At 40.5% G+C, this 24,104-nt stretch overlaps 3 protein-coding genes across 3 annotated transcripts; 1 reads left to right on the forward strand and 2 right to left on the reverse strand.

Annotated features, from left to right (window-relative positions):
* The first annotated feature begins 957 nt into the window (after nt 1-957).
* LOC124281361 (solute carrier family 49 member 4 homolog) lies at nt 958-9,567 on the forward strand. The gene is made up of 11 exons (XM_046717397.1): nt 958-1,629; nt 4,073-4,163; nt 4,713-4,876; nt 5,558-5,621; nt 5,722-5,813; nt 6,397-6,526; nt 7,064-7,172; nt 7,606-7,673; nt 8,038-8,156; nt 8,479-8,661; nt 8,949-9,567. The coding sequence occupies exons 1-11, from the start codon at nt 1,227-1,229 to the stop codon at nt 9,119-9,121; spliced, it is 1,596 nt and encodes a 531-aa protein (XP_046573353.1). The 5' UTR covers nt 958-1,226; the 3' UTR covers nt 9,122-9,567.
* A 2,827-nt stretch (nt 9,568-12,394) lies between these two features.
* Nucleotides 12,395-16,592, reverse strand: LOC124281391 (solute carrier family 49 member 4-like). Its single transcript, XM_046717426.1, has 5 exons — nt 16,491-16,592; nt 16,294-16,361; nt 15,606-15,724; nt 13,736-13,918; nt 12,395-13,332 (listed from the first exon to the last, which is right to left on the reverse strand). The coding sequence occupies exons 1-5, from the start codon at nt 16,542-16,544 to the stop codon at nt 13,160-13,162; spliced, it is 597 nt and encodes a 198-aa protein (XP_046573382.1). The 5' UTR covers nt 16,545-16,592; the 3' UTR covers nt 12,395-13,159.
* Nucleotides 16,593-17,277: 685 nt separating this feature from the next.
* Nucleotides 17,278-22,558, reverse strand: LOC124281349 (solute carrier family 49 member 4 homolog). The gene is made up of 5 exons (XM_046717383.1): nt 22,335-22,558; nt 19,671-19,834; nt 18,454-18,517; nt 17,804-17,898; nt 17,278-17,411 (listed from the first exon to the last, which is right to left on the reverse strand). Exons 1-5 carry the CDS (start codon nt 22,556-22,558, stop codon nt 17,278-17,280), a joined length of 681 nt encoding a protein of 226 aa, XP_046573339.1.
* Nucleotides 22,559-24,104: the final 1,546 nt, after the last annotated feature.

The raw sequence follows: 24,104 nt of genomic DNA on the forward strand, positions 1-24,104 counted from the left end.
TCGTATGTGAATCCTGATGGAGGTGGACTGATCTTGGGATTAGCCTTGTGTCATCAGTATTCTGTTCATTACCAGATCAGTTCATCGAGATCAGTTTTCCTTTCAAGTGCATGCTTTTAAAACAAGTTAACAGTTTCTTCATTCGATTTGGGGTTTAAACATCTGTCCTATAAATTAGTGCTCTCAAGGAACGCAATCGTATTTGTATTTTGTTTATCGTTGTTTTTAATCATTGTTTTAGTGTATCACTGCCCTCATATTTTTATTACATATTCTTTCCTCATCATTGTTAACTTGTTAAACATGTTTTCTTTGTAAGTGCGCGATCTATAGCCCGTTTTTATATTATATTGTCTTCGTAAATAAAATAGTTTTACATGTTCATGCTAGTTTTAGACTCCATCTGTTATACTCTAGTTATTTTACAGTCCTTCGATGACTGATTATTTAGCAATTTTAATTTATTGTTTATGTAAAACATTTCTCGTCACTATATGGCTGAAATATTGCCGAGATGACGTTAAATTCTAACTCACTCACTTTGTAAGTGCCTCACGTATGTATATATTCTCCCTTATACTCCCTACCATTCACCTGATGAAGGAGCAAGCATACACTCCGAAACGTCGTGTTATTCACAATAAAGAAGTGTTGACATCCATAAATCTTGCTTTTCTTATCATTGTTTGGTTTTAACATATGTTTGCGGTGAAACAGGCTCTAGCTGATTCACCCCACCTTGAGAAGATGGGGGCATATCCTTGTTAGCTGCGTCATACATTTAACATGTGTCCTAATTGTCTCCAGCACGTGACAGTATCAAGTATAGTTGTGGTAATCTAATTATCACGCGTTTCAAAACGCCCAATTAATACTGGTATCAGACCAAAACAAGAATGCTTCACGGGTTCGAAAAGTACGTGCAGTTCATGTATGCATGTACACCGTTGTCCGACAGTTCTGTTGGTTTTATTAAAGCCGCTCTTCAAATCAAGAAAACCTGTGCACAAAACAAGATGGATGCTGCATCATTAACGCGACTCCGTTAATGGAGAATTAAAAGCTGTTGAAGGTAGGCCGTGGTGTAAATGGCGTCCTCATGTCAAGGTGAATTATCTGCTGGGCACTTAGAGATATGTCACCTTGGATGTGATAACGTTAGAGATACCTTAAGTATGCAGTCAGTAACTCGGTCATTCAACAGCTGATTCAAGCCTCATGACAAGATGGAAACCGCCACTACAACAGATCCAACTCAGAACAACGAAATGGAGGATGGGGAGCATGTTGATGAGCAGCTACCTTCGTTATCCAACTCAGATAAAGATAACAAGGTACCCAGCGAACGTAAAGTCGCCATGGCATCTCCGAGGGTATCAGGTGAAGACTCGGCCCTGTTAGACTCAACGGGAAACATTCAGTCTTACAAGCGAAGGTGGTATGTTCTGATGGTGTTCTCGTTTGCTGCTCTTCTTCAGGCAGCCGTGTGGAACACTTTCGGACCTATTGCTCAGTCAGCTAAGGCTGTGTTCGGGTGGTCGGATGCCAATATAGGCATGTTGAACAACTGGGGAAATATTGTGTACATCGTGTTCATGTTTCCAGTGGCCTGGTTGATGGATGTTAAAGGTAATGGTCTGTACTCGATGTGTCTTTCAAAAGATTACAGTTACGGTTCATTGTCATGTACATTATAAGAATGTACCTTTATGATGTTCATTATAAGAATTCATTTTATAAGCATCATGTATAAATTTGTTACTGGTATTCTTCCTGTAGATAGCAGTGCTATGTTAGTTACATTAGCCTGGAAGTCAACAATAATGGAAGATGACAGAACCGTTAAGATTAAATCGACACAGTATTGAATGTGTTTAACACTATGTCAAGGGCACGCACATGTCTCTGTCATATCACCTGACAACAAAAACCAGCAAAGTGTATGATAATCTTTTCACCTTTGATATCCAACGATGGCCTACTTTCGAAGCTGAACGAATTTACTGACATTATTGCTATCTTCACTGCTATTGTATTCTGCCAATGAATGTTATACTTCCACTTTAATCCATACTGTCGTTGGACGAACATTGCTGTGTTATGTAATAACTTGTTAATTTGATATAATGTCAATCGTACAACATTTCAATATTGTTTGTTAGTTTTTCACTGAATATAGAGATGTTGGGTTTTGTAAATACATGCTCATTTTTTGTATAACATTTTGCAATCAACAGACATCATAACATGTCATGTGTACAAGTATCACACCTGCCTGTCTGTGTAATTACATAATGTGACAGAGACCGAACTCGGGCCATACATCAATGCGTTTTGTTTATGGATTATAGCCTGATAGGTGTTAAGTTCAAATTGCCTGTAGTCAGTGATCGAAGTTGTTTATTGATGACACAATATTTGGTCATTCGTCTGATCAATATTTCACATAACAAATTCATCGAGAAGCTCCTGACCTATTGTGACATTTTGGGGGGATGAATGATTTTCTCAAAGAATTAAGTGATGAACATTCAAAAAGATAATGGAATTCGTTACCAACTAAATAACAGTTACATAGTTTACATAGTCTTTCTTCTCTCGGTTGTTGTTCTGCAATCTGCCCGTTTCAATCGGAAGAGTTAGATTTGAAGTTCAAAATTTCAAAATTGGGATATATATATATATTGAAATAAAGGATATTTTTCAAAAGCCAGTGTTTTTTTAAACTTTTGATAATAAAGTCCCTTAGAACTGGAACGTTTATGTTCTTGATTATTTTTGATTAAACTGATCTGTTAGAATTTGCTTTGCTTTTGAAACTAGAGACTTTGTAGAATATGCCGATGGATTTTCAAATATTTCAGATAAACCGATTCTGTCTAATAATTGTTTTATGGAATATAACCAAGGGTATGCCGTAGGGTGTTGTTCATAATCATGACTTATATATTGGTATATAACATGAGACAGTTTGGTCGTCTCAGTAGATGCGAGTTTATGACAACATACGAACATAGATTCTGATATTTAATGGGGCTCTACCAAATTCGCCATAAACCATAAAGTTTGGGGTGGATTTTCTGAGACCGGCGGCCATTTTTAGAAACTTTAAATGAACACATTCAATAAGTTCTACTTTCTCATACCCCGAAGTTTCGGATCGGTTTGTAAGGATTTATCATATCATAACATCAAAAGTTGACATGAGACCATCAAGTGGTAGATTTAGATTTCGTGCTTTCTTTAATCGACAGTACATCGCCTTTGTGGCATTTCCTACTACTCTTTCAATACTGGTAACCATTCTTTTATTTCTATGAAATTCTATTCCTAGATAAACATAGCTATCAAAGATATCTAACTTTTGTTTCCATATTTAAATTCTAATCTTGATGTTTTAGCCGGCCCAGCACCGAAACTATGACTTTTATTTTTGATAAATTGACGTTTTATTTCCAATTTCCGCAATAATCATAAAATGAGTCAAGCGAGTCGGTGGTTTTCTGGATCGTTTAAAAAGACTGAGAATAAGAGCGGGGACAAATTTTCTCTCTGACGAACACCATTTCAACAAGGAACATAACACCAGGTGTCATTGTTGACTTTTACAATTGATTTAATGTTATCACATATGTTTGTGATGAGCGTAAAGAATTTACCGTCAATTTCAATCTTCCGTATCTTCGTCCAGAGACCGATTCTTCAAACAAATGCTTTCGTGAAATCAATAAACGCGCAGAAGAGTTTTTCTTTTTGAGTCGACATTATATTAGCAAGGTTATGTAAAACAAAGATGTTATCTATGGTTTTAAAATTCTTTTTGAAACCCGCTTGCGCAAGGGTAATTAAATTGTTCATTTCTAGAAATTCCGAAAGTCTAGCGTTTAAAATACATGTGCAAAACTGTCAACTCAAGATTGTACATAGAAACCCATTGTAACAAAGAAGTAGCAGTTTCGGTTAGGATCTAAATCATCCTTTCATAATCATGCATGTTAAAGATTATGATGATCAGCTAGAAATGTTTAACTAACTGAGCTTTAAGGCGTATTGCCCCACCCTCTCCCTTCAGGACTACGGGTATCAATGCTGTTGTGCTCTGTGGTGCTGGTGTTTACGACTGCCATACGATGCATCACCAGTGACCCAGTACCAGCCACATGGTCAGTATCGCTGTAGTGAATCCATGATCCATAATACTTGTGACACCCTGGCAAATATGATTTGGTATTAAAAATGAAACATAATCCAGTGTATATTAAATGTGACGCTTCAGTGAATTCTATTTGACTCCAGACTGCATTTGTTTAAGAAACTCAAGTGAACAGCCTAATTATTATTGCAGTGTATATTATATGTGGCCATGAGGTGTATTATCATATGTGACGTGTTTTCTAACCTATGCAGTATGTTCTAATCTTGTGGTATGTTTCACTTGACACATTTTGATCAGACGAACTGTTTCAGTGAAAAAACTTGTTTATATGCACTGTTGGCACCACTGGAGCATTTACGTAAATGGTTCCCTTTGAAACCACAGAATGTCAACAGTGTGTGCTAGCATTATCGAGTATTGAACAGTTAACTTACGTCCTTTCGTAATGCAGCATTTAGATCAAGGCATTCATAAACAGATACACAGATACGTGAATATATTGCCTACCATCTGTGAGGTATATCTTGGGATATTATGACAGATCTCCTGCCTTCAGGTTGATGAACACCGCAGCTATAACACTTGGTTTGGCTGCAACTGTGCCATTCGCCGGCCCCGCCCTCCTCTCCGCCACATGGTTTCCCCCCAATCAGAGGGCCACAGCAACAGCCGTGTCAACTATCTTTACCTACGTCGGCATATCCGTGAGCTTCATCATAGGTGAGTAAAGTAAAACAAAGAGCAGGACTTAAAATACTACAAGGATAAAATATACAGGCATCTAGTTCGAAATCTTTTGAATCAGTTGTTTCAAACTTTCCTTCGAAATCTTGACGTAAGATCTGAAACTTTAAAATAGAAATAATCATATATAGGTATTGTACAATATTTCAAAGCACTTTTCAGATGCACATATAGGTATCAGTGGGGATTACAAAATGACACTATTTTGCCTCAAAAGGATCAAATACCTTCATACAATATAGGACTGGTTAACTGAACTTGAAAATTAGACTCAAGTGATGATTAAATAGATACGAAGAGGGATGGTAATTGATAGCTAAGAAAACCGACGGGTAGGATGCAACAAATAACAGGACACGCTGTATCATAAGGGGGTAAAGAACTGCGAAGACGACAGGGCTGTGTGGTCAACATGTGAACTTTTGCGATGACTAAGATTAATAATGGGTCATGGCCCACGATTAGTAAAAAGATGATTGTACGAATTTCAGGGCAATCAGTTACTCGTCAATAGCCCCTCATCAAATTGTATTCCCAATCAGTCGAGATTCGTCAAGTGATGAAATCAAAATGACGCTGGATCTCCTCTAACGAATTCTTTCTCTTCTGACGACCAATTAAACATTCAAATTCAAAGCTGTGTCACACAATTTTCAGGGCCGCTCTTGGTGCCACAGCCAGATGAACCATCCTTGAACATGACGCACATACTACTTTTAAAGTAAGAAGAACCACAAATTCACTCACCCCAACCCTTATCTTCTGTGTTTCTACATGAACCCACCTATGTCAGTATCTGCATTGGTCGTTCCTTGTTGCAGTTCAAGTCGCATCAACTCCAGTGGGTTCAGTCTGACGCCAGCCGCTAACATATCCGAGGTGAGAAGCGGTATCATGAGACTCATGTATACAGGTGATCAACGTTTCCTCAACGCACTAAATCAAACTGTTTGTAAATATCATAACGATAGGATACCATTTTACTCATAATCTTTTTTTTTCCCGTTTTCACACTCCTCCTCACGAGCCCGTTTGGTTGGTCCAGGAGGATGACGTGTTTCTTTATCACATAGCTCTGTTCGGTTTTTCCATGGATGCAATTTGTGAAGTCGAGTCCAGATGTGTCTCACATGTATTGCGTATTGAATTAACATTGCATATCCTTCTCTTGGGAATAACATGTATACTCTGGCGACAATTACTTCTAGAACTAGTAGGGTCGGTGGGGTAGCCCAGTGGTTAAAGCGTTGGCTCGTCACGCCGAAGACCCGGGTTCGAATCCCCACATGGGTACATTGTGTGAAGCCCATTTCTGGTGTCCCCCCACCGTGATGTTGCTGGAATATTGCTAAAAGCGGCGTAAAATCAAACTCAGGTCAGTCAGTCTAGAACTAGTATAGTAGGTATCTTCGTGTGTTCTGTTAATGCTTCTCCTGAGGATGATATCTCGGTAATAGCACCACTAAGTTGTTGTAACTTAGTTGTTGTGGTAACAGAATGTGCGGCGTGTGTGTTGCTGCTGCTCCTGGTGGTGGTGTACTTCCCTGCCAAGCCTCCGTCTCCCCCAAGTCTCACAGCGTCCATAGAGAGGATAAGCTACCTACAGGGGATCAAAAGATTATTCACGTAAGATTGTGAGCTGTCTAACCCCTAGTCTGGCCCAGACTAGATTATTTCCAGACCGCCACCATATAGCTTGAATATTGCTGATTGCGAAGTAAAACTAAACTCACTCACACACTCAATCCCTCACTCCTTCAGGTCAATCTGTAGCACCTACTGACATAGTGAAAATGTTGTTGGAAGCTATAGTTTCATTTATGGTTTCGGAAGGTCTCTGTGATAATCACCTTTGTGGGTGTTTTTAAAACTATGACAATTTATATGAGATAGCTCTTACAGCCATAATCAGTAAAATGTTCCAGCTCTAGAAAGACAAGTATTTTATGTATTTTAAAACTGCACACGTATTTTTAGTGGATATGAAAACCTGTCAACAATTAGGTGAGACTTATGAGCTAATACCCTCGGGAGAAAAGACGCAGGTACACACGCACACGCACATACGCGAATACACATAAACACTTGCCCCCACCAATCAACGCATGATGGTCTTCGGGTCGGCGCGACTATCTTGTGTCATCCATGTGTCTATTTTTGCAGGCACAGACGCTTCTGGATGATAATGACGGCCATCAGTATACCATCGGGAGTTTACAGCGCGTTTGGAGCTGTGTTGGATGTCGTCCTGCATGGTGTCGGTATATCACAGGTAATAAGTATTTCTTTTATGTTGTTCTGTGATATTTCAAAAGATTATTACATGGCAGACATAAATTGAACATATATGGACAATCCAGATCGGTTGTTTCAAGCTCCACATTGTCAGGCAGACTGGTTTGTTGAAAGCTGGATGGGTAGTATGTTATTTCCTGTTTCGTGTGTGCATCAATGATATAACAAGACCATGTATCCTTTGGCATTTCTTCAAGTTAAAATTAATGTGCAGAAACTACTCCCAACAGTTAAAACATGATTAATGACACGATATTCTATACAATGGAGCCTTATTCGTATGTGATCAGTCTCCATGTTACTGGACAATGTTTATGACTCATTCACCTCAATCCTGAAAGAATACTTAAACTGAGAACGAAAACAACTCTTCAAGAAAAACTAGAAAACATTCTACTGTTGCTTTTCAGTACCATGCAGGTTGGATGGGATTTTATGGAACGACAGGTGGTTGTGTAGCAGCACTACTGATGTCCAGGTATGACCATTCTGACCAAGATCGAACATTCATGTGATATAAACTTTAATTAGCACTTGGTCCGTGTAGGTCCGGGTTAGAATTGGTCTTCAGCACCCCATGCTTGTCGTAAGAGGCGGCTAACGAAATCGGGTGGTCAGGCTCGTTGACCTGGTTGACACATGTCATCGTATCCCAATTGTCGATGTTGGATCAATGGATTGTCTGACCAAGACACTATTATTTACAGGGCGCCTCCATATAGCTGGTATCGTTAAAGAACAAACAAACTCAACACTTGACTCATCGACCGTTAACAACGATGTTCAATTCAATGATTTCAAGTTCTAAGATTATCGATTAATATTGTGTTCTTCATTTCAAGGATTGCAGATCTGTTTCTACGCCACATGAAGATGATGCTCTTACTGCTGTTCGTCTTAGCAACAGGCGCCACAGCCTGGTTTGTTTTACTTCGCCTGTCCTACATCCCCTTCAGTTTAGGTGAGGAAGTTAATATTGTATGCTTATAGGCAATATGTGGATGCATATATGTGACGATGTAACAGAGATATCGCTACGGTAATCATGGCTTTTGTAAAATGTAGTAACATGTGTGTCCATATACCTAAAAGGTACATGAAATGCCTTGTGGAATGGCAGACATTCTACCTAAAGATTCTGTGCATCTGTTTGACGTAAAAGTCCATATATGCACCTTTTTGCTGAGATTCATATAGATGGTAGATTCATACAGGAAAAAGTAGAAACTGAGTGTGACATGCGGACTTGGTTAAGCTTGATCGAATTGACTCTCCTCTGTCAGTGTCGCTGTACCTGTCCACCATCTTGATGGGAGTCTTCATCAATGCTTCTATACCTCTGTTCTACGAGCTTGGGTGTGAGGCGTCTTATCCTATTGCTGAGGGAGTGACGGTCGGTGTCCTCACCATCGCCAACAACCTGACTGGTGTCATCTTCCTTTCTGTGCTGCAGATCCCGAAAATAGGTAAACCTCTGTTTTCCTAAAGATCATAACCAGTTGTGCATTCCTTGAATAGATGTTTGAGCATTGCAGGAATAGAGCACTGAGCTTCATGACATATGAACACAAACGTCGATATACTTTAATTGTATGCACCCAACTTCAACGCTCATAAGGAATGTAATTGGGAAGGCACATTTTGGTCCGTTTTGATTATGTAAAGTTGGTTTCTACATCTAAACACAAAACAAGTCAGTAATGACGTAATAATCAATATCAAATAGTTACATATACTGCTGTACATTTTGCAGGTACTGTGTGGATGAACTGGGCCATGCTGGGCTCCGTAGGAGTTGCCGTTCCTCTACTTCTGTTGTTCACAGAGAATTACACCAGGACTGACATCGACACACAGGTGATCATTGTTCCAGAACCTGATGAGGGTGGTGCTGTATCGATCAATACCGACATTAAAGTTAGATGATAGGAAAACATCAAACATCCAAACAGTGTAATCAAATACTCCTTTCCTCCTTATTGATGAATGTGTGGGTTTAAGTTTCATACTGTGGCCCGATTGGACTGATATGATTGTACATGTGTTTCTCATGGATGTGGACAGGTTTTGTCCGTTCTCTTAAGGAGATATATCGATATTGTTTTCATGAAGGAAAACTCTGATACTCACAGTCACGCATATAGACTTTCAAGCAAAATGTAATCCACGTTATATATGACTGTTTCACTATTTATGAACGTGTGTGTGTTACCAAGATTGTTAAGACAGTTACATGTTGGTTGGGTGCAAACACTTGCTCCTGCACATTATCTATCTTAAAAAGAGATGAAAAATAACATGTCTGGGAAAAAGACCAAGGGGCAATTGTTCATAACTATTTACAACGTTGTTATAAAACTATATTGTCTTTTTGTTGTTGTTGTTGTTGTTCAATTGGTGTGTGAAGTATGTTCCTTTGAAATGTATACTATTAACTCTATATTAAGGTAGAAATGCATCCCTAAACCATTAGAAAATTACATGAGATTCCTTGTTTAGATTTACAGTTATTTTCACGGGTGCTTTAAAGCTGGGAAAGCAATGGAGACAGAATGTCACGAGTTACAAGGAAAGGGCAGAGCAGATTAATCTTACATTTAAACAATCCATGAGACAGTTGAGTCACCGATCAGTGATGTCCGGTAATTTTTTCAATTGCAACACACGTGAGTTCAAGGTCAGATACAGTTGTAACGAATCAAACAAATATTTTGAAACATGTGATAACGTGTCTATTAGAGATGATGTATGCATTGTTAATAATGGCACTAATGAGTACTAAACGAACAATGAATATATTGCCATTTATATGGGCGCTTATGAAGCTGATGATATTGTTGGACGTGTTCACGAGCACAGTGGGTGGTGTTCTGCATCGAAATGGGAAGATCAACTCTACAATACCAGTTACAGGTAAACAGAAGCACTGGCTGACCAACAGTACTGCTTACAGATAGAATGATTTTCACAGTCTGCACGTGGCATTTGGCTCTGTTTTGTGCTGTCCTTCTCCAGGTTGAAGGCACAGTGTCTACCTAGCTCGTCTTGGTGTCACCAAATACCATCCTCATGCAAATGATATGTATGGTACATGTTGTCGCATTCTTTCAACAAACATCTTGATATGTACGCACAAGGACTTAGATTTGTTGAGTGGCATGTATGACTTGCTCTGTGCTCAGGGTGATATTGGTATCCTTGCAGACCTCAATGCTGGCACATCAAAGATTGTTATGTCAGCACGAAATGTTCAAGAATGATTTAATGTATAAACGAAGGTTTTGATTCAATATCAACAGTCAAATATATCAGTGAAACTGTTCCCCTATCTGTGCCGAGTGACGATTAAATGGCATCAACACTCTTGAGAGTGGTGACATTATACATCGCCATGACTTCCAGGCCACTATTCACAGCTCAGTGTAATGAACCCACGCTGGCACAATCATGTCACGAAGTGACCCGTGATGTCGGTTAAGGAAATTTGTTGATTGATAATTGCCAGTTTCTGTCACTTAGTTTTATCGCTGTTGGTGACACACGCTTAATGTTCAGAACTGGCTGAAAATGGTGCATATTCCAATACAGGAATACAGTACCTATGCAATAACAACTTACTTTATTTTCTAATGCCCAGGTTTGGATTCAGTTTGTTTCGACCATTATTTGAATATACATTATTCATTTCTTTACTGTATGGAAATCCGTTACTATGTTCTGAAAGCAACACAACAAAGTTACATATAAATACCTAATGTCCTCAACAAAGTGCTCAGTTTGTATACCTTGGTTGTGAAATCAGATTCATAATATTATTTCATTACTAGTCAGCATGGCCAAACAATAATTGAAATACCAGCAACACACATTTCATCATGAACAACGCCAGTTTGCCATCGACCATACCAAGGAATTATATGTAAAACATGCTTAACATATACAACTCTGTAAAGTTCACACCCAGATACGATATATTAAACAGTTGTGAATGTTAGTAAACATAAAACTTCAAGTGTCGAAGATCCAAAGAAGCAGAATCCATTGGGCATAAAAGGCTAAAGAACAGTAATAAAAGTGAATAGATCATTGAAACTCTTCAATGATGCCATCAGGTGTTCGCGAAAGAGTAAGCATGTCTTACCTATAGCACCCGACGCTCACACAATGTAAACGAAATTAAGATGTTTGTATGTTGCCTAACGCTACATTGCAATACTCGAAAAACACGGTCAGGTCTTTTCTTTTCAGCAATGATCGTGGAGGTGAAATGGGCAGTGTCGTAGCCTAGTGGTTAAAGCGTTCGCACATCACGCCGAAGGCCCGTGTTCGATTCTCCACATGGGTACAGTGTTTTAAGCCCATTTCTGCTATCAAATACCGTCATACTGCTGGAATATTGCTAAAGGCGGTGTAAAACTAATCTCACTCACACCAGGTGAAATAATCCTTAAATCCATATACAATTTTGACAGGTTGTTGTACCCACTACACTAGTATGTCATTTGATGAACACTCAGGTCAAATGTTACGAGCATCCTGTCATGTGTGTGTTGAGCTTACTGATATTGATGTAGGAAATACGTCTGGTGACAGACATAGATACATAATGCGCATGTATCCACGACAAAAGACAAGGCAGATATCTATGTCAGCGCCAAGACCCGATGTGTGGTAATTGTTCTGATCAAAGCACCACGACATGCAATGAGCAGATGCTTTGTCATTAACAAATAGGCTATCGAACAACCAAAACCAACAGGTAAATGTATCTCAGTTAGCAGATACACTCGAAAAAGAGAAACATACAAACCAATTTAGAATTTTATTTGTGTTACATTATAAGTTGTTCACTAGTCACCAGTGGGGCATGGGTTGATGTACCCTCGATGTTTGTTTATGTTCCCTGAGCCCGAAGTGCAAACATCGAGGGTACATCAACCCATGGGCCCCGAGGGACCAGTGAACAACGTTTTTATCTTACCGAACACCTTAATGTTAATTTTGAATTGTTTGAAGCACGGGTACACGATTTTGCTGAGAGAAAAACAGATTTAGAGTTATCTCCCTTCAACCAATTTGCCTTCGCAAAACATCGTTAATTTCCGTACATCATACGTGATTCAATGTTATTCGAGATAAAGAATTACTAGCACGAAGTACCAAATGAGTTGCCATTTGACAGCGGGGCACATTGAAATGTTACTCGCTTGTAAGCGGGGTACATTGGAAATAATAGAAGAGCGCTCAGCCAATTAGAAAGCGACATTTATGCGTGAGATAAGATAAAATAAAATGTGCATATTTAATTTAATTTGAGGATAAAACCTAGCATGGTGACAGTCACATGCTCTGGAAATATAATGGCAATACTGATTGTCCCATCACACGTTCGTCCACGAGGGGTCGTCCCGTCACTGCCAAGAGTAAACACCACTGGCTGGTATCACTGCGTTACACCTTCTTGGCACTTGCCGAATAGGTCTACGGATTTTGTCCTGTTGAATTCTCCATTTGTCTAGAAAGTGTCTGTGGCGTATTTTGAAAGTGAAATGTACTTCCATCTAGCCCATCCTACAGGTGCTCTGGAAATCCGGAAATACTGAAGGCCATGGCAAGACACTGATTTGAAGTCAACAGTGACAAGAGCTGTGGGTGGTGTTGCGCCTTTGAACCAACTCCCTCTGGCGGTTAATAATGTGATGAATAAACTAGATATGGTGCTCTGGTGTGCGATGAAATGAGGTTGAAGGGACTCTTCAGTCCAGTTCGCGCAGAAGAAATTTGAAATCATTTTTAGTGTCAGAATATTTCTCTATTACTAGGTACTGATAATCCTCTTTAACCACATCCACAGTAATACCAGCACAATAGGTGTACATTGTGAAATTGTAAGCCATCGATTCACCAATCACTAGCAGCTCAAAGTGTATTAAAATTCACTCCCAGAACGAGTTACGTTTCCTATCAATCAACTTTAGTGTTGGCATTAATCGACGCTGCAGCACATTTATGAGGCTCTGGAACAATGCTCTCCTGTGTGTCGATGTCGGTCCGGGTGTAGTTCTCTGTGAACAACAGAAGTAGGGGTACTGCAACCGCTACAGAGCCCAGGGTGGCCCAGTTCATCCACCCAACACCTGCAAGAGATTCAGATGTCAATATTTGAAGCTGGCTTCTTCCACCTGTATCCACAGTGGTGTTCAGAGGCAGACAACAATTTAGATATGTTAATCGAAACGTCAAAACATGTGTCTTTTGTAATGTTCTTCATGTGTCTCCCCGCTGTCTTAATAACGCTTCATATTTCCTCCCCATTGTAATGGTTAATAAAAAGGTGGATTTAATCATATATAAACTGAGTATGTCAGTGTATGTCCAGTAAGCAGTTTTACGATACAAGTAGCCATGCAAGTATTCAAGGAATCAAAACTTGATCCTGGTTTATGAGCCTTGGTCTCTTAGCGTTTCATCAGCGTGCGTTTCATAACATTTGTGAACGCCTGAACTTATAATGCCTGGGTTGAAATGATGGAGGTATACCTATTCTCGGGATCTGCATCACAGATAGAAAGACGACACCAGTCAGGTTGTTGGCCATGGTGAGAACACCGACCGTCACTCCCTCAGCAATTGGATATGACGCCTCACACCCAAGCTCGTAGAACAGAGGTATAGAAGCATTGATGAAAACTCCCATCAAGATGGTGGATAGGTACAGCGACACTGGTGGAGGGGAATCAAATCGATCAAGCTATATAGAAACTGGCACACACTAATATGAATGAATGATCCAGTTAGAATCAGTCAGTGGACATTCTGTCTCGAATCTTTCGGTATTATATATATTACGTGACAAGTATACGAGCCTGTATCAAAGATGAGTGTTTCGAATCCATCATCGGTCTAAACGAGAGGTCGTTACTGAGGCCACCACGAGGATGGTCTTTAAATTTAATGTTTTGCTGAAACTGTCGCACTAAGTAACACATGATGTTTCTAAGGACGGTGATTTAAAGAACATCATACTAAGAGGTACCTGAATGAAGCATAACTATAGCTCCCCCTCTGTTATTTTCCCCGAGGCGTGGAATATCAAAATCCTTCAAGAACGATGAAAAAGGTGTTTTTACTTTTGCACTTCTTAAGACTGCACTAAGTTGAAATGATAAGCGTCTGATTGTCTGGCCTTTAAAAGTTAACATTGTTGGCCATTTTCTTCGAATATGTCACTCTTCGTGCAATTCGAAGAACAACTGATTGCCTGCGTTTTCAAACCATTTTAACACACTCTTTCTCTGGTTCCAATCCAAATATTCATTCAAAAGATAACCAATAAAGTCATTTTCCGAGCGACCCCTCACTTGCTTGAAGCGGTTGGACTTGAAAAACACTCAGAAATACGGATGGCCTATCGGACATACTCGTACCAATGCCCCGAAGTGTGTTTAATGGGTCCATACTTTTGCAGGAGTAATTGAGTGGTTGACTAAGTTTGGCTTTACACCGCTTTTAGCAATATTCCATTAATATGGGTGTGGATGACACCATTGTGCCCATGTGGAGAATCGAACTTGGATCTTCGTCGTGACGAGCGAACGCTTTAACCATTAGGTTACCCCGCCGCCCCGCCTTCAAGAAAGTGCGCACCAGCTCTTTGGCTCCGCATTGGTCCATGTTGTAGAGCAGTCAGTGGGTACGGCATCGAGTAGTATCATACATGAACGTCGGTGGTGGACGTTTCATAGTGGAAGCTGCCATGGCCATCTCGACCACCAAACTTATTCGTGAATTTGGATGCGCCCGATCGACGACAGTTCAATACACACAACAGGTTTCCATTGAACGCATTGTTAAGAAAGGTCGTGGAGGACATAGCCGATACTGCGATTTGACTACTTCGTACATCTTGTCGTTTCTGAACACGCTCTATTTGCACCAGCTGCCACACATGCACATGTTGTGCAATGTAAACAAGTCAAGTCACGACTTTCTGATGTATTTATTGACAATATTTACTCTGCCTCTAAAGTCAACATGAACCTTCTTTTTGCAGACTATGCAATAAAATGCGAGTAATTAATAGGAACGATAAAAACATGATAAATGGCTTCACGCAATTTCAGATAGAAGGACGTTAGATTTAGGCTTCCCTCTTCATCGCATGCAAGGATGTTGTGATGTGATCTTGTTTCGTTTGAACCATGAACTAGAACCTCTAGAAATACAAGATATTTCTCCCCGGACAGCTGGTCACTATGTGAGTTTTGGATATGTGATAAGCAGCGGTGCTTGTATAAAGAAAACGAAAACATGTCAATCTTCCAAAGCATCTCTGACGTGCATTTCCAGATGTCATTCCAGATCTCCACTTATTTGTCTACTTACATACAATATTCACAGATGCACTCACCCATACTAAAGGGGATGACGGACAGACGGATCAGGACAAACCAGAGTGTAGCAGCTGTTGCTAAGACAAATAGGACCAACAACATCGTCTTCATGTGACGCAGAAATATGTCAGCGACCCTTGAAGTAAAGAACACAGCATTCAGCAACAACAGCGGTAAACATCATAGGCCCCCACTGCGGGTCAGAATATCGATAAACTAGGCCCCGGTTTAGTATCCACACCTCCTACTATATGTAATATGTAAAGGTTTATAACAGAAATACGGTGACATGATCGAAAACCGGACAATGAATATATCGTATTTTAAAGGTCTCACAAGTATCAAAAGCTTTTGTCCATATCTCTGATGTGTGTAGGAGGCATATGCATGCGCTTTCCCTGGGGATGCATTTGATGGTTTTTATTAAATCGCAAAAGACCGAGTTGCTGTGCCGGAAGTATGTCACCGTATTTCTGTCATGAACCTTTACATATTATATAGTAGGGTGTGGAAACTAAAGCGGGGCCTAGTTTATCGATGTTCTGACTCGCAGTGGGGGCCTATGGTAACCATGGCATGAGACATGGTCCCGATGTTATACCGAATTGTAACAACCAATGTGTCAGATATTAAACACATTGTAAATACATTGATCTTCTGTCGCATGTTCTGTCTCACAGTCCATCCTGACACACTTGTACCTACCTGGACAAGAGCAGGGCCGCTACACAACCGCCCATCGTGGCATAAAAGCCAATCCAACCAGCATGGTCCTGAAAGACAATACATGTTGAAGATTCCACAAGTGCTACTTATTGATTGTGGATAGAGAGTTAAGGTGCTTTTAGTAATAATCCAATAATGTTAATGAAGACACATGAAATGTAGTTATCGTTTTTTACCTGTGTTACATCGACACCGTTCAGAACCACGTCCAGTACTGACCCAAACGCCATGTAGACTCCTGTTGGTACACTAAAGGCCAGTGTTATCAACCAGAAGCCTTTATGGCTGCACAAAATTTAAACTATAGTACAGACAATTGAATGATACAGTCTGAAGCTGATCGAGCTGCGTTCACTGTTGTCTACTATTTGCTCACCAGTCCAGATTTGTTACCTTGCTGTCATAGCTACAATGAATATCACGAAAGGTTGATAACATATATCTAGTATTAAGCAAAATGAATACACTTGTTTTCCCCGTGATAGAATTGATTATTATCGGGATGATCTATTACAGTGAAGATATAAGTTGTTTTTAACTTCGCAAAGTTAGGAACCAGAGGGGAGGGTCACAACGAACCTACCCAAACAACTAATCTTCATCACAACACCTACAGGTCACTTCTACAGATTCTCAGGGATGGTTTACAGCGCACTTCTACCTTTCTGATGACCCACGGAGCAAACAGATTTATGTTAATCTGCATCAAGACTTCTCTTTGAGTACAGATTCAATCAACTACAGAAATGTTTGGTTGGCTGGTTTGTTGTCTAAAACCACACTCAGCAATATTCCAGCTATATGGTGGCGGTCTGTAAATACTCCAGCCTGGACCCGACAATCCAGTGATCAACAGCATGAGCATCGATCTACGCAGCTGGGATACAATGAAATGTGTCAAAAATAGAAGCGGCGTCACTGGGGTCGTAAGTGTATTTGCCAAGATCGATTCTCTATCACGTCTTACGTGAATAGCCCTTTGATCCCTTGCAGGTGGCTTATCCTCTCTATGGACGCTGTGAGACTTGGGGGAGACGGGGGCTTGGCGGGGAAGTACACCACCACCAGGAGCAGCAGCAGCACACACGCCGCACATTCTGTATACAACACAGTAAAAAGATAATAATAAATTTTTAATAATACAGTAGTACTATTACTGATAACATTGTCATGAGTAGATTAAAATATCCTACGAATAGGCCTGATTTCGCTGATGTAAGGACATGTGACAGCAACATCTAAACAATACGTGAGACAGACACGTGGAATGGGCTTTACAAATTTGATCTCTGCGGAAATCGAAGTCAATGATACCATGAGAGAATACTTTAACCACGCGGCTACCACAGCGAAGGAATGAGGAGACACTTATGTATCACCGGAAAGGATACTGACAAGGGAAGGTGAATGAATGTGGCCAATCAAGCATGCTGTCACTGTTGTATATATATACATGTAAACAGTTTGATTCAGAGGAAACGTTGATCACCTGTATACATGAGTCTCATGATGCCGCTTCTCACCTCGGCTATGTTACCGGCAGGTGTCGGAGTAAAACCAGTGGAGTTGATTCGACGTGGCGAACTGCAACAAGGGACATCGACCATTGCACCAATATGATAATGACAGAGGAGGTGAACGTGGTAACAGAGCATGTGGAAAGGGGGGATGAGGATCGGAGGACATTTTGAAAAGGACGAGTTGGGGTGCAGACGTGAAAGCACATTTCATAAACAGAAATGAATGTTGATAAAAGTATTAGGGGGCAGAGATCTGAGATATGGAAACAGAAATCGGAATTTCTGAATGGATGTTGTCCGTAACTTCTTCCACCCCATCCCCATAGAGCAGTGAAGAGTACTTATTAGACTGGCTGAGTATGGTTGTACGCCGTTTTTAGCAATATTCCAGCAATATCACGCGGGGGACACCAGAAATGGGCTTCACAAGTTGTACCCATGTGGGGAATGGAACCCGGGCCTTCGGCGTGACGAGCGAACGCTTTAACCACTAGGCTACCCCACCGCCATTATTAGAGATGAGGGCTCAATAGAAGTGTGGGTATAGTGGGTGGGGACCTGCTTACATTCAACAAATGACTAATCTATATGGACAGGCAGACAGTGTTCTCCTTCTTACCTTATAGATAGGACGTCGGTCATGTTCAGGGATGGTTTGTCAGGTTGCGGCACAAACAGCGGCCCTGTAGACACAAGGCGACTAAACAATTTGCACAACCATAAAAATGAAAGCAGGGTGTCTTTCATCTATTCCGATTTAAACCATCCGCATGTGTCTATGAATAATGATTAGTAATGACACTAAGTATTCGTTATACGGTGAACTTATAGTGCCACTATTCATCTACAAACACGGGAGTGAGTGAGTTTAGTTTTACGCCGCACTCAGCAATATTCCAGCTATATGGCGGCGGTCTGTAAATAATCGAGTCTGAACCAGACAATCCAGTGATCATCAGCTTGAGCATCGATCTGCGCAAATGGGATACGATGACATGTGTCAACCAAGTCTGTGAACAAGTCGTTCGACAAATCCTTCCACCTCTAAACCGCGAGGTTAACGGTGTCTCCTTCAATGAGGCAGATTTGAGTCTGAACCATACAAAAGCAAGGGAGGACACTCTAAATCAAACAAAGGTAACCAACACATCTCGGATCATACGAGCAAATCGATGAATTTGCTGCCACATTCAACCATTAGACATTTTATCACAATATACATAACCGTATGGTAAGTGACTACAGCTTGTTCAGCTTGACCCGAGGCACTCTACATATGCATGACCCGGGAGGTCAAATGGCACAAACGGCAGGACGAGTTAACTTCATTAAATAGGTGAGCAGAGAATGTTATTAATGTTGCATTCGTGCGAATGGATTCGTTACAGAACCTGTCCCAGAAAACAACACTTCCGAAAAAACAATCATTTCATGTTTTAATTGAATTGTTTATACAGATATATGCTATCTATTTTGGTTTGCTTACTTTACAAAGTACAGACGTCAATTACTTTCACAATCCGATTCACTCTTATCACTCTCTACACCCATTTAAATTATCACTTTTTCTATTTCATGTTCAACTGCAATATTTCTGTCCCAGTAGTTAGGACATTGCTGACGATTTCTCGACACTGAGTTGTCAAACGGCGACCTGGTCTCCGCTGTTCGGACATGTTGACAATCAACTGACATAGGTACACCCCTTCACAATAATAGACCCAACCAGCTGTGACACGGTCACGCAATACATTAGTATCAGGTCAAGCTGAACAAGCTGTAGACACATGTATATTTCTTCTTCTTTTTTTTGCACTTTGTCTTACGTAACCTTACCAATGATGAAGCCCACTGATATGCCGATGAAGCTGAAGATAGCCGACATGGCTGTTGCAGTGGCCCTCTGTTTGGGGGGAAACCACGTGGCTGAGACGAGGGCAGGACCGGCGAATGGTACCGTGCTAGCCAAACCATTCATTATCGCTGCGATGTTCATCAGCCTGACAGTAACATCCACACGATATGATCACAAGACAAACCTCGTAGAATTTCAGAAACGACGAGTTTGTGATGATTTAATAAAAAACTATGTTACCGAACTAATGAATCAAACAAATCTACCGAAACTATCACTACTATTAACTTTTGGATTGACTCTAAAACCGGAAACGTCCAGTCCATCATTGTACTGAGTTTTAAAGCCCAGTCTAACATCCATGGATAGATACGTTGCTGGTTCTAGTGAGTATCGCTTTCGGATTAAACAGGCACAGACTGAACATAGATAAGTTCTAAGGTTCAGGACAAATTATAAAACATGAAAACAAATGTTATCTCAAGTTAACTGAAAAATGTATGCGTGAAATACTAGACTTCTTCTGAGATCATTAGAGTGAAATCTGGTGATAGGGCCATTTGTTTCGAAGTCTTGATATTGATCCTACCATAAAGCGTAGCGTAGGTGAGTTGTTTTACCATTGAAATAGACATTGGTTTCTGCAAACTGTGCAACGAAAATGATTATGGAAGACCAAATTTCCTCATTTCATAGTATTTATAAACACAATACATCGTGATGTACCTTCTCAATTGGTTTATTTGCAATTCCATATCAAAATGTTGGTTCGTTACTCTTGATTACCGAGTGTGTATAAGGCAAACATTAATTAACGCCAACATAAATAAATATATATATATATATATAAGGTCATAACATAATCCGTTTAACTGTAATCACTTCTCCCTGAAGATAAAAGTGATAAACTTCTTCTTATATATGTACTACTGTTCGCTCGGTATTCTCATCATATATATATATATATATATATATATATGACATTTTAAACATTTTACATATACTGTTCCTGTATTTCAGCATATATATATATATGACATTTTAAACATTTTACATATCCCTGTTTCAGCTAAAGTAAAACGAATCTGGTTTAAGTATTTGTTAACTCAGCACACTGGAGAATACATGTACTACTTATTCGGGCATCACCATGAATAAACATAAGGCCGTTTCCTGTATGATCCACTAGAACGTCATATAACATGCACATTGCACTGTCAAAAAGTGTCTCATAAAAAGGGTTTGTATGAGGTACACTGGGCGCCGCATATACTATAGACTGGATTATCACGTCATATTACAGTCAAATATAGTTGTGTGGACCTACGTAAATAAACACGAGGTTCTCTACAACCTTAATACTGGCTACTAAGTTAGGAAACCCGTGAAAATCCTGGTTAGAATTCGTCTTTAGCAACCCATGCTTGTAAGAGGCCACTAACGGGATCGGGTGGTCAGGCTCGCTGACACGGTTGGCACATGTCATCGTATACCATTTGCGTAGATAGATGCTCATGCTGTTGATCACAGGATTGTCTGGTCCAGACTCGAATACTTACAAACCGCTGCCCTATAGCTGGAATATTGCTGAGTGCGGCGTTAAATAACAACTAAACAAACCAAACCACATAAATCAGGGGCTCCTTTCACGCAGCAACCTTTACTAGGGGTAACCTTAGCTCCCATTCTTAAACATTGCACTAAGGTTACCTTAGTGACTTACGATCATCTTAGTGATTTGTGAAAGGAGGCCCGTGACTATGCATGGACCATTCGTTTACTTCGAGACATCCGTGTGGTCAACAAACCAACATTCGGCACAACGATGTTTGTGCTACAGTTATTGTCACCCCATCTGGTACTGACCATGTCGCTGATACGGGTTCACTCGTGATGCATCGTATGGCCGTCATCAACACCATCGTCACAGCGCACAACAACATGGATGTCCTCAGTCCTAGAGTACGATAAATAGGCCTTAAATATATAGATGTACATCGTCTTACATTTTCCCAAATCCAAATCCAAAACGACATTTGGATCAAGTAGTTTAATGGCCAATACAAGAGCAACAAATAGCAATTACTGCATTCAATAAAGAGCTGTCATCCTCCAGACGAGGTGTCTTTGTGTGTGAGAGTGTGTATATGTCTGTCTGCCTGTGTCTGTGTCGTTGAGTGAATGTGTGTGTGTGTGTGTGTGTGTGTGTGTGTGTGAGTGAGACTGTGTGTGTCATATTGAATATGAACCATTGGCATAGGCTCTGCATACCAGTCGACACAGATATGAGACACATGAAATTAAAAGTGTCAGTATGAACCACTGAAAGTACTAAAGTACTGCGTTCCTACTGAAATTGGGCGGTAGGTTCGATTCCGCACATGGGTACAATGTGTGAAGCCCATTTCTGGTGTCCCCGCCGTGATATTGCTGGAATTGTGCTAAAAGCGGCGTAAAACCAAACTCACTCACTCACTCACTCCTACTGAAACTTTTAATTTCATGAAGGCGGACAAAGAAAATACCCTACCTTTGACATCCATCAACCAGGCGACTGGAAACATAGACACAACGTACACAATATTCCCCAGTTGTTCAACATGCCTATATTGGCATCCGACCACCCGAACACGGCCTTAACTGACTGAGCAATAGGTCCGAATGTGTTCCACGTGGCTGTCTGAAGAAGCGCAGCGTAGGAGAACACCACCAAGACATACCACCGTCGCTTGTAGCACTGGATGTTTCCTAGGGAGTCCAGCAAGGGTGAGTTTTCATGTGATACCTTAGAAGATGCAGTGGAGTGTTTAGGCCAATTAAGCACTCCGTTTCCCTCTGATGGAGGTAAATGTTCTTCAGCCTCGTCCATCTTGTAATTCAGAACAGGTTCTGATTTACTAACGTTTTCCATCCTGCCATTACGCTATGCTGGAGAAGTGAATCAGTGTACACAAACAACATATACTTATGCAAACGTTAACGCCATACAGGGTAACGTACCAGCTGCCTCCTATATATTAATTAAACTTCAAGAAGCAGTGACGCATGGCGTTGAAATTCATACTCATCTTTCCAGACAGGCAGCTGATGAACACCTATCTATACGTCTTACTCCTCATGGTGCCTTGTAACACTGCAGTGTGCCGAATGTGTAGGCACAAACACCCATATATCTATAATATATATATATTATGCATCAATCCAAACATCCTCCCTGAATGTCTTACTCTCTTATTTTACGTAGATAAATAAGGAAATTCAACATTTTACAAAGTGTTTCAGATTGCATTAATTTTGCTTTCATTTTCGAAGAATTGTCTCTAGGCCATGGCCACTACATGTTGTATTATCTTGCCTCACACATAAATGTCGTTTTCTGATTGGCTGAGCGCTCTTCTATTATTTTCAATGTACCACGCTTACAAGCGAGTAACATTTTCCATGAACCCCGCTGAGAATGCCGAACTCATTTGGTACTCGTGGTAGTAAGTCTTTATCTCGAATAACATTGCATCACGTATGATGTACGGAATGTTTTGCGAATGCAAATCGATGGAAGGGAGATAACTCTAAATCTGTTTTTCTTGTGGTTTTGTCGTCTGGTACTCCACACTATGATCCGATGCGAGTGCTTCAAACAGTTCAGACTTACCATTGAAGTGTCCGGTAAGATAAATACGTTGTTCAATGGTCCCTCGGGGCCCATGGGTTGATGTAACCTCGATGTTTCGAGGGCTCAGGGAACATAAACAAACATCGAGGGTACATCAGTCCACGTCCCCCTCGAGACCAGTGAACAACTTATAATATATGCCCCATGGATCAAGAAATATGTATACGATTCGTCGCTGGTACTAATGCTTGGTTTTGCTAGATTTCTTTCTCAGATATCTAAAACGACGTTATTATAGCATCATATTTTACTTATATTACAGTTTCCTGATGCAACCGCCGTGATATTGCTGGAATATTGCTAAAAGCGGCGTAAAACTAAACTCACTCCCTCTTGATGCAAGATGTAATGTAATGTGCTGACATATCATATCGATGTTATTGGAGGCTGACTGTGGGAACAGCTACAAACTGTATATCTTCATGTGGGGCAGAGAGACTTCGGACGATAGCTGGCTAAGACAAAACTGATTTACTCCAATTGTTTCCTCCATCTCGTTCCATGCATTCGCCCAGTAACAACATCGTGCACTGACCCAACACAATGCAAAGGACATTCAGCGGGTTCTTTTCCTCACTTGGATCACTTTTAGTATATGCTGGGACAATATTCATGATGAAATGGAAGTTGTAACCCAAAGTGGTAGGAGGCTGCACTTGATATATGTGTCTGCATTTGAATATGAGTGAGTGAGTGAGTGCAGTATTCCAGCCATATCACGGCGGGGGGCACCAGAAAAAGA

Source organism: Haliotis rubra, unplaced genomic scaffold (assembly GCF_003918875.1).
Source record: "Haliotis rubra isolate DU_JTF1 unplaced genomic scaffold, ASM391887v1 Scf283, whole genome shotgun sequence".
In the NCBI taxonomy this organism is placed as follows: domain Eukaryota; kingdom Metazoa; phylum Mollusca; class Gastropoda; order Lepetellida; family Haliotidae; genus Haliotis; species Haliotis rubra.

Bases quoted from the DNA above. Each gene is read 5' to 3' on its own strand.
- LOC124281361 (XM_046717397.1), top strand. From the start codon at position 1,227: ATGGAAACCGCCACTACAACAGATCCAACTCAGAACAACGAAATGGAG. The intron at 4,877-5,557 runs GTGAGTAAAGTA...CACAATTTTCAG, and splicing joins ATCCGTGAGCTTCATCATAG to GGCCGCTCTTGGTGCCACAG. The intron at 7,173-7,605 runs GTAATAAGTATT...GTTGCTTTTCAG, and splicing joins ATGGTGTCGGTATATCACAG to TACCATGCAGGTTGGATGGG.
- LOC124281391 (XM_046717426.1), bottom strand. From the start codon at position 16,544: ATGGCGTTTGGGTCAGTACTGGACGTGGTTCTGAACGGTGTCGATGTA. The intron at 16,362-16,490 runs GTAAAAAACGAT...ATTGTCTTTCAG, and splicing joins ACGGTGTCGATGTAACACAG to GACCATGCTGGTTGGATTGG. The intron at 15,725-16,293 runs GTAGGTACAAGT...CTTTACTTCAAG, and splicing joins GCGGCCCTGCTCTTGTCCAG to GGTCGCTGACATATTTCTGC.
- LOC124281349 (XM_046717383.1), bottom strand. From the start codon at position 22,558: ATGGACGAGGCTGAAGAACATTTACCTCCATCAGAGGGAAACGGAGTG. The intron at 19,835-22,334 runs GTCAGTTAAGGC...TGTTACTGTCAG, and splicing joins ACATTCGGACCTATTGCTCA to GCTGATGAACATCGCAGCGA. The intron at 17,412-17,803 runs GTGATCAACGTT...TGTTGTATACAG, and splicing joins CATGAGACTCATGTATACAG to AATGTGCGGCGTGTGTGCTG.